General features: G+C 48.8%; 1 protein-coding gene across 1 annotated transcript in view; it reads left to right on the forward strand.

Moving 5' to 3' along the window:
• The window catches only part of PODN (podocan), a 46,845-nt gene extending 38,596 nt beyond the window's left edge, over positions 1 to 8,249 (forward strand). Inside the window, exons 9-11 of the mRNA XM_020987798.2 lie at positions 2,381 to 2,529; positions 5,762 to 5,980; positions 6,614 to 8,249. Of these exons, the coding sequence (XP_020843457.1) occupies positions 2,381 to 2,529; positions 5,762 to 5,957 (345 nt within the window). The 3' untranslated portion in view covers positions 5,958 to 5,980; positions 6,614 to 8,249. The remainder of the gene's footprint in view (positions 1 to 2,380; positions 2,530 to 5,761; positions 5,981 to 6,613) is intronic.
• The last annotated feature ends 4,525 nt before the right edge of the window (positions 8,250 to 12,774 follow it).

Below are 12,774 nucleotides of genomic sequence, written 5' to 3' on the forward strand. Positions count from 1 at the left end.
TCTCACCCTAAATGTGCTTGTTGATTGGTCGGCGGACAACCTGGAGTGTGTCCAGTGTCCAGAGGAGGTGGCCAGGGCGGGGTCAGACTAGAAGACCTCGTCAGCATTGCACACTGGGAAGAACATCGGCTCTCGAGTTGAAGGACCTGACTTCAAATCTTGCCTCTGATACTGCCTATGTGGCCTTGGACAAGTCACCTCACTGCCCTGGGCCTCAGTTTCCTGCCCTGTAAAATGGAAGGATCGGAATATGAGCCCACATACTGCTTTACAACAGTCCTTTGAGAGAAGCAGTGGAAATGTTATCTCCATTTTACAGCTGACAAAACTAAGTCTGAGAGAGCTGAAATGCTCAAGGCCGTACACTGAGTGAGTCTCAGTGTCAGGATTTGAGTCCAGGTCTTTGCAGACCCCAGGTTCAGCACTCATTGGGCTACCAAACAGAGTCTCTTGGTGAAGTTAAGGGGGCGGTGTTAGAAAGAATTTACCTGGGTTTTAGCAAAGCATTTGACAAATTGTCTCCTGCTCCTCTGGTGGACAAGGCAGGGGGTCACAGGCTAGACCCCAAAGGGTCCTCTGGGGTTGTGCCCCAGGGCTCTGTGCTTGGCCCTGAGCTGCTGCCTGACATTATGAGGCAGAGGATGGGTGCCACTTACTGTCTGTGCAGCCTTGGACATGTTCCTTCCTGCTCTGTACCTTACTTTCCTTATGAAGGGGGGTGCAGTGGATTCAGTTTTCTCCAAGCTCGTGACCCGGTGACCCTATGATTCTCCAGAATGGAGTCAGGATTCAGATCAATTCATCAAGCATTAATTAAGCACCTACTATGTGCTAATACTGTTAGGTGCTGGGGTTGCCAATGCCAAAGAAATGAAGCCCCTCCTAAGGAAGCTTCTGTTCTCTTGGAGGGTAGCGCCACGTCCCTAGAGGTGCTCAGTAGCTACGTTTTGGTTGGTTGCAAAATAATTTGGGGGTGCTCAGAATTGGTGGGATCAGGCTGGCCTTCCCGTAGATTCTAGTGCTCGAACAAGCTTCTAAGGGACTGGGAGGCAGCGATGGGAGGAACACATCCCTGTCATGAGGGACAGTCTAGGCACAGACAGAGATGGGCGATGGACTACTGGCTAAGGGAAACGGCAAACGAGCCAGGTTGGCTAAACCAGCAAGCAGGCAAAGGAGAGTCACACACAACAAGTATGCAAGCTCTGGCTGGAGCCAGACTGTGCAGGGCAAGTTTGTATTCGATCCTATGGGCAGTAGGGAGCCTCTGGGTCTGCTTGAGCAGGGGAGCGACACGGTCAGACCTGGGCTTGAGGAACGCCATTTGGCCGCTGTGGAGAGAGCAAATCGGAACAGGGAGAGACCAGTGTCAGGGAGACGAGTCAGAGGCTTAGTTCAATTCAGTAGCTATTTTTGAAGTGTCGGCTGCGTGCCCAGCCCTGTGTTGGACGTGGGGGTCTGGACTTGTTTCTTTACTCATGACTTCCTCAGTGCCTGGAATCAGCTCTGCCCCCTCTAGCTTCCATCTCTCTGCTAAAGTCCTCTCCTTTTTTTTTTTCTTTTTAGTGAGGCAGTTTGGGGGTTAAGTGACTTGCCCAGAGTCATATGTAGTTCCCTCCTTTCAAGGCCTAACTTAGAAGACTCCTCATTCAGGAAGCCTTCCTGGACATGCTCTTTATTTTTCCAACTTTTTTTCATAGTAATTTGTCCTTGTTTTCATCGTGCTCACCCCTCATATGGGAGTTATATGAGTAGTTGTCTCCCCCCGCCCCATCTCATCAGTCAGATCAGTGGTGTAGTGAATAAAACTCTGGGCTTGGAGTCGGGAAGACTTGAGTGTTCAAATCCCAGCTCCGACACTGACTAACTGCTGGACCCTGGAGTGTCCTCATCTGTAAAAGAGATGGTTGGACCAGACAATTTTCTGACTCTAAATCCTCCAAATCTATAACCTTGTGATCATTGGAATGCCTTGCACCTAATTGGCAATCACTGAACCTTTGCTGAACTGAAGTGACTGAATGAAGGTCATGTAGACTCAGGTCTTCTGACTCCTAGTTGGACACTCCAGGCTTGGCTCTTACACTTGCAGCCATGTGATCTGGGGAAATGTCTGGGTGGCAGCTCCCTCCCTCTTCTGTAAAATGGGACAGTAAACTATATGCTGTCATGTAACACAGCATGCAGCCCTATCTCTTAAGGACTAATGTGGTGAATCAACCCGTGGGGCAGAGGAAGGGTGGGGGATCTGGAGGCCTGGAATGGTACTCCTGCTCCCACCCATTCTTGACTCTTCTCCAAATCTAGAGGAATTAAATTCCACTCCCTCTCCTCTTAACCCCTTCCTATCTATCTCCCCATCTCCCCACACCCTCTTCAGCTGCTCAACATGGCCGGGAACCAGCTCACAGAGATCCCAGAGGGGCTGCCCGAGTCCCTGGAGTACCTCTATCTGCAGAACAACAAGATTAGCACCGTGTCTGAAAATGCCTTTGAGTCGACCCCCAATCTCAAGGGGATCTTTCTCAGGTAGGAGGCTGGGCGGGGCCCCCAGGATCCAGGGCCAGGATATGCCTGAGGAAACTTGGGTTTCCTCTGAGTGCTTCTCCTTGTACCTATTCCCCAGCGACCCCCTCCCTGTCCCCCACATCCTAGGCTAGGTTCAAATCATTTAACACAGAACATTAGAATACAGAGTGGTGGAGTGGATAGGACCTTTAGAACATAAAATTAGAACATAAGATGTCAGAACTGGAAGAGGTTCTTGAACTCAGCTTCCTCATCTTACAGGGGAAGAAATGGAGGCTTTGTTTGCCCAGGGTGACATAATGGCTTAGCTTCAGAGCCAAGATTACAACCAACAAGTCTTTATTGAGTCCCTACTATACACCCAGTTATACACTTAGAATTGTGGGAGAAACAGAAAATGGAGCCTCAGCCTCCAAGGTACTGAAGGACCTTCAGGCTGTCAGTCTTGTTAGTTGGCTGGGTTTCTTGGGTCTTACCCCAGAACCTCAGAACTGGAAAGGAACCTCAGAAGTCCTCTTGTCCAATGCATGTCTGAGCAAGAATTCTCGCCTTGAACAGCTCCAGTGAGGGCTAGCCAGCCTCTCCTGGATAACCTTACTACTTAAGGAGGCAGCTCTTTTCGCTGCTGGACAGCTCAGTGCCAGGAAGTTCTCTCTATAGATTTGAAATCTAGCTCTCTGCAGCTTCTGCTCCTTGCTGCTGTTTCTGTTCTCTAAATGGCAGCCCTTTGGATATTTGAAGATAGCTATAATATCCTCTCCAAGACTTCTCTTCTCTAAGATAAATACTCTCATTTCATTCAGTTGACCCTCTTTGACATGGTCTTGAGACCCCTCACCATACTTGACACTCTCCCCTATCTGGGTTCTATCTGGTCAAGATCTTTTCTAAAATCTTATCTAGAATGGAATACAGTGCTCCATGTATGAACTTTTTCCTTTGAATTCTTTGAAATCTGTTCTCCCCAGATCTCAGGTGAGCATCAGACCACAGGAAACACTCTGGCTCCTGCCACTCTCATCATGCCTATCACAAAGATTCCTATTGTTTCTGTTTCCAGAACTCACAATCTCTTTCTTCCCTCTGGCTAGGTGGTCTGTAGCCTGCCCTTCCCACAATATTGTGTCAGTTTCTCTCTCCATTTATCTTCACCCAAGCGCTCTGTACCATCCTTCCTCATTCCAGATTTTGGATTTCTTCACATCATATATTTTCTTGATATACTGCTCCACCCCTTTTGTCCAATCTCTTTGTTTTAAATAAGAAATCTAATATCTTCATGCCTCTGCAGCTCAGTATACTGGAGGAGTTGTTCACCTGGGGTGAAGGAGGTCTGTGGACAGACTCCAGGTGAACTTGGATGGGAAAATGACATCTTTATTTCAATAGAATTGGTTTCATTTGTGAGCTTATGGCTTTTGTTTTGCGCATTTAAAAATAGCCTTCTGACAAGAGATCCTTACACAAAAAAAGAAAAGAGTCCTTGGTGGAGTAGATAGAGGGCCAGCCTTGGGGTCAGGTTCAGGGTCCACTTCTGACGCATACTGGCTGTATGACTATGGGCAGAGGAAGTTGGGGGCAGAGTGGCTAGGGTGCTGGACTTGGAATCAAGAAAACCGGGGTTCAAATCTTGCCTTGAACACTTACCAACTGTGTGACTCGGGGCAAGTCACTATGCCTCAGTTTCCCTGTCTGTTAAATGAGGGATCCTTTCCAGGTCTGATTCTAGGATGCTGTGATGCTTTAAGTTGCAAACAGTTCCCCCTTTACATCAACAGTTCATGTCAGAGCTCTCTGTCATTGAAGACCCACCAGAGCAGCCCTTTGCATTGCTACATTTTCATCCGTGTCACACCTGTGTGTGTCCTGAAGGCCAATCTTTGCATTCAGCATTGGCGACCTGTACATTTGTGGGCAGATGCTTCTGGCCATGAGTATTGGATGTTCTCTCCCTCTTGGACACCGTCTTCTCCAAGGGTGTCTTTCCTCCTTTGTCCTACTCCCTGTGGTCTCTGGCTTGGCAGACCTATGTGAGATGTTTCCTCCTTCTCCCTCTACATCCACTTTGGATCAGAGCCACAAGTCTCTTGGCAGATATAGTTTTGCTGGCCCTTCTTAGATGCCCAAGCTCCCTTGCCAAGAGCCTGTCATTCTTTGGCTGAAGCTCTGGTCCCAGAGTCCACATCCCAGTTTTAGGCACCTGAATTATAGCCTCTCAGCATGGGGAGGAAACTCAGTGGCAGCTAGTCTGACCTGTACTTGAAGAAGAATTTCTAGAACCACAAATCCAACTGATAGCCATCCAGCCTTTCCTTCAGGACCTTCAGTGAAGTGGCCCATCCCACACATGGGGCACTCTGACGCTGAGCCAAGTGTGACTTCCCTTTGCCTCTCCTCGTTCTAGCCTCTTGTGCTAAGCACATCCAAGTCAAGCCCTTTATCCGTGACAGTCTTTCAGGTGCTGAAAGAGAGGCATCGTGTTCCCTCAAGCTTCCAACATCCCCAGTTCCTTCATTTGATCTCTGTGTGGCAGGCTCTTGGGGCCCTTCATTATCCTGGCTACCATCTTCTGGAAGGTCTTTAGCTTATCAATCATCTTTCCTAAAATGTGGCACCCATAAGCGAAAAGAGTCCAAAAGTAGTCTGACCTTCTTATCCCCTCAATAGCTTTGGACACCATGCCTCTCTTACTAAATGCAGCCTGCGATTGCATTTGCCTTTATTTATTTTAGTATTATTATTATTTTTATTATTTTTTTGCTGCTTTATAACTCTTATGTTGAACTTGTGGTCCACCTAAACCCCCAGATCATTTTCAGATGAACTGCTGTCCAGCCAAATTTTATAGTTCTATATAAATATAAGATATACTTGTACACATATATATAATACTTGTAAAATGGATTTTTTAAACCCAATTAAACTTTTTTTTATAACCATATACTGATATATAATTATTATATATGGCTGGCACTGTGCTAAGCACTTTACAATTATTTTCTCATTTGATCCTCATAATAACCCTGGGAGGTAGGTGCTGTCATTATCCCCATCTTACAGTTGAGGAAACTGAGGCAGGCAGAGGTTCAGTGACTTGCCCAGGGTCATACCACTAGTAAGTATCTGAGGCTGGATTTGAACTCAGGGCTTCCTGACTCCAAGGTCAATACTCTCCTACCCCTCAAGACTTTGCATGTATTCCAATTGAATTCCATCTTCTTGGTCTGTACAGGTTTAACAAGCTGGCTGTGGGCACCGTGAGGGAAAGCACCTTCAAAAGGCTGATGCACCTGCAGGTGCTGGACATTGAGGGCAACTTTGAGCTCGGTGAAGGGTCCAAGAACCGTGGGCGCCCAGAAGAGGAGGAAGAGGAAGAGGAGGAGGAAGGCGAGGAAGAGGAGGAAGAAGATGAAGAGGAAATGAGATAGCCACATGAGCCGGACTAACCCAGGTAGGGCAGGGGCAGGTCCCAGCCAGGTGGACTCAGTAGGTGTGAAGGGTCATCCCAGACAGAGCCCCTCCCTGCCACCCCTTGGGCAGTGGGAGAAGATCCTTGTCCCCTTTGGGCACCTGCTTCTCTAATGCATCCCCCATCCTGGAATCCAACAGCCTCAAGCCTCTTCCTGCCATGGCCTGAGATCTAGGCCAGACTCTGCTGGAGTACTGCAGTGGGGGTCTGTCTTACTCTTAGTGAAAACCAGAGCTTGCGGCATGCAGTTCATTCACTTGGGAGGCTGGGGCATGGAGGAAGCCGTATCTGTGTGGGTTGGTCATGGTTGGGTGTTCCTTTATGAACGTGAAGGTGTGTGGCCGTGTGATGACGTACCTCATGGCACTGGAGGTGAGACCCTGGTCTTTGAAGGCCGATCCAAGAGAATCTGATGAGTCAGAGTCTGATGTATGTTATTTGTTTGAGGAGAGGAGACTCAAGGCCAGGTTACCTGCAAAATGTAATTTTAGATGACATCAGCTCTTAGGGGGGGTCTTTGAAGTCAGAGAAGGGCCATGAGAAGGGGATGGCTGGAAGTGTGAGCCCACCTGTCTGACAAGGCCTCACCTTGCTTTCTTCTTGTGTCTCCCACAGGACAGCAGATGGAAAGTGACGCCTCTCTGTGTCTGCGTAATTAAACCCCTGTGCTTCCTCCCACCCAGACACGCTGGCATAGCCCTACACAAACTACTTACCCACATAGTCAGCATCTCTCTGTCTGTCTGTCTGTCTCTGTCTCTGTCTGTCTCTGTCTCTGTTTCTCTCTCTGTCTCTATCTTTGTATTTCTGTTTCTCTGTCTGTCTGTCTCTCTGTCTCACACACACACACACACACACACACACACACACACACACACACACAATCATAGCCACATTTAAGCAGTCATCCCTCCACCCTACCCCAGGCCCCCAGCCACACCTGCAATCTCATGGATTGTCACAAATCAGCGCACAATCACCCACACAGACATACATTCAGCACTAGCTCCACATATGTAGAGAGCAATGTGGCTCCTTAATCCTGGGTGGGGAGAGCCTTCCTTTCCATTTCCAGACCCCAGTGGCAAAGGTCCAGGGTCTCTAAAACTCTCCACAAAAGCTGGCTTTTGTTTCTTCTCCCTGTGAACAGGAACCTCGTAGGAAGGTTCCTCACCATCTTCCTCCCTCTCCCCACCATCTTCCTCCCTCTCCCCACCATCTTCCTCCCTCTCCCCACCATCTTCCTCCCTCTCCCCACCATCTCCCTCCCTCTCCCCACCATCTTCCTTCCTCTCCCCACCATCTTCCTCCCTCTCCCCACCGTCTTCCTCCCTCTCCCCACCGTCTTCCTCCCTCTCCCCACCGTCTTCCTCCCTCTCCCCACCGTCTTCCTCCCTCTCGCCACCGTCTTCCTCCCTCTCCCGTCTTCCTCCCTCTCGCCACTGTCTTCCTCCCTCTCCCACCGTCTTCCTCCCTCTCCCCACCGTCTTCCTCCTCTCCCACCGTCTTCCTCCCTCTCCCCACCGTCTTCCTCCCTCTCCCCACCGTCTTCCTCCCTCTCCCCACCGTCTTCCTCCCTCTCCCCACCGTCTTCCTCCCTCTCCCCACCATCTTCCTCCCTCTCCCCACCATTTTCCTCCCTTTCCCCCCATCTTCCTCCCTCTCCCCACCACCTTCAAGGATCCCAGGCCAACCAGCTGTAGGCTGGTAACAACATTTTCATCCTTTATCTAACCTGCCTTCTCTCCAAAGTGATACATGTGCCCCTGAGCTCGAGGCTTCAGAGGATTTAGAGCTGGGTAGGCGAGACCCTGTGACTTGTCTGAGGTTGTACAATTGGAATTGGCCCAACTCTGATCCAGTGGTCCTTACACAGCCCAGGGCCATTTTTAGTGGCCACAAATTTCTCTAGCCCCTCAGGAAGACCTTGTCAGAGCTCTGCTGGGTCTTTGCCCAGTGGCTGAAGGTGTCTTGTGTTCCAGTGGGGGGTTAGGCTTGAAATTACACCTGCTTTATTGTGGGGTGGGGGGCTTGAGGTGGTGGCTGATGTGGGTACCTGGGGGAAATAGAAGCAGGCAGAGATTCCTCTCCCCAGCATGGTCAGTCCCAGCCCTTTGGAAAGTATTGTTTATTTCTGTCAGGTTTGGTGGTGGATTTCTTCATGTTTTGTTTTATTTTGTTTTTAAAGAAAGAAAAAATTCGTTTTTGTGCCTTGTTAAAGAAAAAATAATATAAAAAGCATATTCCTTTCCTTCTGGCCCTGGGTGCCTGCATGTGTGTGTATTTTTTTTCCCTTTCTTTCTGGGTTCCTGCGATCTTGGTCCCCTCTCCCTGGAATAATGGCTCTTGTACCAGGGCTGCTTTGACAGGCTGGAAGGTTGGATATTTAGCAAAATGCCTGGTATGCAGTAGGAGCTTAATAAATGCTTATTGCTTGACTGGGCCAAAACCCGGCAAGAAGAGAAAGAATGTTAGGTGCCTTCCACTTGGCTTCAGAAACTCCAGACTGAAAGAGATACAAGGTTGGGGAAGGGGTCAGAAAGTGGAGAAAAAGGTCTCTGGATTCTTGACTGAGCACAAATGTAGGATGAGTTAGCAGCAGGATATAGAAACACAAAGAGCCGGTGGGATTTAACAGCAGCCTGGAGTCCAGAGTGAGGGTTCTCCTACTCACCCGTGGACAGTGATGAGGGAGGGACAGAAGCCTGGGCACTGCCCTGCTGCTATTACCACCCATCTCTCTGCAGCCCAGTGGGTGTCTTCCTAGCACCGAGGGACGGATTCATGGTGTCCTAGAAGAGACCTTGCAACATGCAGCCTTGTGATACCAGTGCTTCAAGGCCCCTTAGCACACAGACTGTCAGAGCTAGACAGGGCCTTGGAGACCACCAGGTTCAGCCCTCTCCTTTCACAAATGAGGAAGCTGGGACTGCAGACCACACAGCCGGTAAGCCAGGAGAGGCATCACAAGCCTGGAGAGGGACAAATGCTCTGACTCTTTTAAAAGGGGTGTGTGCGGGCAGCTAGGTGGCACAGTGGATAGAGCACCGGCCCTGAAGTCAGGAGGACCTGCGTTCAAATCCGGCCTCAGACCAAATACTTGACACTTACTAGCTGTGTGACCCTGGGCACGTCACTTAACCCCAGTTGCCTAAAAGCAAAAAAAAAAAAAACAAAAAGGGTGTGTGTGTTTGTGTGTGTGTGTGTGTGTGTGTGTGTGTGTGTGTGTAGATAATAAAATCTGCAAACCATAGGCCAATAGGCTTGACTTCAATTCCCAGGAAAATTCTAGAATTCATTATTAAAGAGACAATGAACATCTAGAAAGGTTTTTGCAGTGATTACAAAGAGCTTCATCAAGAGCAGACCTCATGCCAAACCAACCTTATTTCCTTTTTTGACAGGGTTACATCGAGAGAACGAGGCAGATGTCATTTAACCACCAGGTGGTGCTGCTGGCCACTCACCTGATCCAAGTCCCAATAAGAATCAGGTTCTGGGAAATCTCACATTCACCTTGATGTCTATGTGCTCACCCAACACCAAAATAATCTGTAGGAAGGTGTTAAATCCTTTATCATCCTCAAAGAGCCAGCCACCTTTCCCCCTCCAGCTCCATCTCTTTCTAGTTGGTTTTGGGTATTTGTCTGATGGGTATGGTTAGGATTTATCCAATCAGATTAGCCCTAAACCCCATCCCGCTTGGAAAGCCAGACTCTCCCTGAAGCAGTTCTGTGTCACCGATGGCACCCCACACAGAAGCAAACATATGGGCCAATCTGTGTTAAACTGAGTCTTTTTTTAAACTCAGGAACAGAATCAATAAAAAAATCATAACTGGAAATAGATTTAAACTGCTATAATCCCTGTAACGTTTCCCAGGCCTAGGCAGTCTTGGATCAATTTATTATTGTTGATCTTTCATTCTCGAAGAAGACCACGCCATCAAAAGGATGATAGCCAGTTTAGAGATGTGCTACAAGCCCAGTCATTTAGGAACACGGTTTAATTGTTTGGTCTCACTTTTTGCTTTCCCTACCCTGACCTCTTTCCCCCAACATTGAGCCAAGGAAGCTCATACAATAAAACATTTCCAAATGCTGATTCACTCTTGGCTTCTAGAGGGTCATAGGAAGTTGAGGAAGTTGGTAGGGAAGAAGGCTCTAGTTGTTTTGCCCCATGAGCCTTTCTACTCACAATTCTGTCACAGTGAGGGACTCTAATCCTCGCCCCTGTTGTCTCCTAGCTCTCTCTGAACTGGCTGGGCTGCAGAGCACTTCAGTTTCTCTTCTTGGTGGAGCCTTGGAGTGTGGTCAAGGGCAGGCCAACCATGAAGCCTCAGATGTCATCTTACCTTCTCTATCCCTCTGACCTCGAACTTCCCTATCCTTCTGTGTTCCAATTCTGCCTGGCTGAGAACAACAGTACGTCACTGACCTTTCAGCATCTTCCAATCAGCCGATGAACTTGACCTCTTCCTCCTCCCCCACCCTAGCCCCTAGGGTCACAGCAAGAGTTACAGCTGCACATCTTGAAAACCATTAGCTAGAACCTCTCATGCTGCCCTTATGGAGAAGATGAAAGGATCAGGGCCAAATCCTCATCTAGATAGATAGAAGCCAGATTGGTTGGCTGGCCAGAGCTACGGAGCAGTTGCCAAAGATTGGAGGTCATCTTGGAAGGAGAGGACCACTGCCGAGCCCCAGGGATCTGGGCTGTTTGATATCTTTTTTTAATCAAAGGTTTGGATAAGCAAGGAGGGTTTGCTAATATATTCAATGACAGCATCAGAATCCAAAAAGATCTTGTCAAAATTGAGTTAAATTTTAAAAAGGCAAAATAAAATAGTTGCATAAATGCTTACAATTGGATGAAATAAAATCTGCTTCATAAGTAAAGGTGCTAGAAGCCTGGTTGGACAGCAGTTTGTAAAAAAATGGGGGGTCTTAGCAGGTCACAGAGAGCCAGGAGGCAACTGGGGAGAGGATTAGAGGTCATCCCCTGTGACAAGACTGTGAGTAGAAAGGTTCGTGGGGCAAAACAACTGGGGCCTTCTTCCCTGGCACAGCCCAAATGACCGTGACCCTGCGCAACTTGGAAGCCTGAATTCCTAATACAATCTTGGGCTACATCAAATGTGTGGAGGGGGTGGGGCATGGCTACCAGGATTGAGAAGGGGATAGTCCCTCTGTCCTCTGCCTTGGTCAGACCAGGACATATCTGGCTCAGCACTGCATTTGAGGAAGGACATTGGAAAGATTCTGTTGTTCAATCATGTCTGACTCTTCATGACTCCATTTGGGGTTTTCTTGGCAAAGCTATGGCAGTGGTTTGCCATTTCCTTCTCTAGCTCATTTTACAGATGAGGAAACTGAGGTAGACAGAGTGAAGTGACTTGCCCAGGGTCACACAGCTACTATGTGTCTGAGGGCAGATTTGAACTCGGGAAGATGAGTCTTCCTGTCTTAAGGCCTGGTGCTCCATGCTTTATGGCGCCAGCTAGCTGCCCATTGGAAAGCTGGTGGGCGTCTGAAAGAAAGCAGCCAGGTCTCAAGTGCATGCCCCAGGAGCATGGGTTGAAGGTGAAGTTTAGTGTGGAAAGAAGGCTCAGGTCGGGCACAGAGCTGCCTTTAAGTATCTGGTGAGTCACCGTGTGGGAGAGGGATTAGCTTTGTCCCATATCTGCTTGGCCGCAAAGGAAAGAGCTGGGAGCAACACATGCCAGGCACTATGAGGGGACCTAGTGGGAATCTGTTTCAGCTTGCTTCCTCCTTGTGTCTCTGCCTCACCTGTTAGGTTCACACTGTTTTACCTTTTCAGAGACTAGTTTTCTAGGATTAGCAACCATGCAGCATCTTGTGTCAGAGGGCAGCTCGTTGGCTTTATCATCGCTGAGCTCACAGCTGCCCTGTAGCTATTCCCTTCATTCTATGAGATTCTGGTCCTAGCTCACTGGCCCTTCTTTGGTGCCTGCCCACGGCTTACCTCTCATTGTGAGGTAACGGGCTGGTGCCCATTGGAGCAATGATGGATCTCATTGAAGAGGCTTTGTCATGGTCTGCGGTTCAACGTAGCACAATGTCACCCACAGAGGGGCATTTGGGGGACCTCAGCATCTGGAGGGCCTGTGGCCTCTTTCATCTGGGCCCCCGTGGGATGTTCTTCATCTCAGGGGGACCCCCTTCAGGGAGCCCTTGGCTAGCTGCTTCGGGCTTCCGTTGACCACAATCTTGGGGCTTGCATTTACTGAGGAATCCTTCATAGGACACCACCCCCCTTGGAGGAGCACCTTCAAGGGCGCACCTTTCTCTTCCAAGCCAAGTACTTTTGTCATCCCTCTACCCCTAAACAATAAACAGCACCACGATTCTCTGCAGCTTTTGCTCACTCATGTGGATTGTAAAGACGAGGCACAAATCTGGCCTCAGACACTTGAGACTTACTAGCTGTGTGACCCTGGGCAAGTCACTTCACCCCATTGCCTAGCCAAAAAAAAAAAAAGATAAGATATGGTGAAGCCTGTCCAATCCTCTCTCACGTCTCATCAGGGACATTCTCCATAGGAATATAGATCATTTTCAAAAAGATTTTACAAAGAGAAGGTAAGCAACTTTTCCCAGCTTAACATATGAAAAAAAGATATGACAAGTCTTCTCACAGTTAGGGCGCTCCTGCGATGGCATGGAGGCAGCAGGTTTCCTTCCCTGGTGGCGGTGCCATGGCCACAGGCCAGGGCAGACTTGGTGGCAGCTCACTCGGAGCAGAAGCTTGGGCCA

Source organism: Phascolarctos cinereus, unplaced genomic scaffold, assembly GCF_003287225.1.
Source record: "Phascolarctos cinereus isolate Bilbo 61053 unplaced genomic scaffold, phaCin_HiC Scaffold_5;HRSCAF=322, whole genome shotgun sequence".
Lineage (NCBI taxonomy): Eukaryota > Metazoa > Chordata > Mammalia > Diprotodontia > Phascolarctidae > Phascolarctos > Phascolarctos cinereus.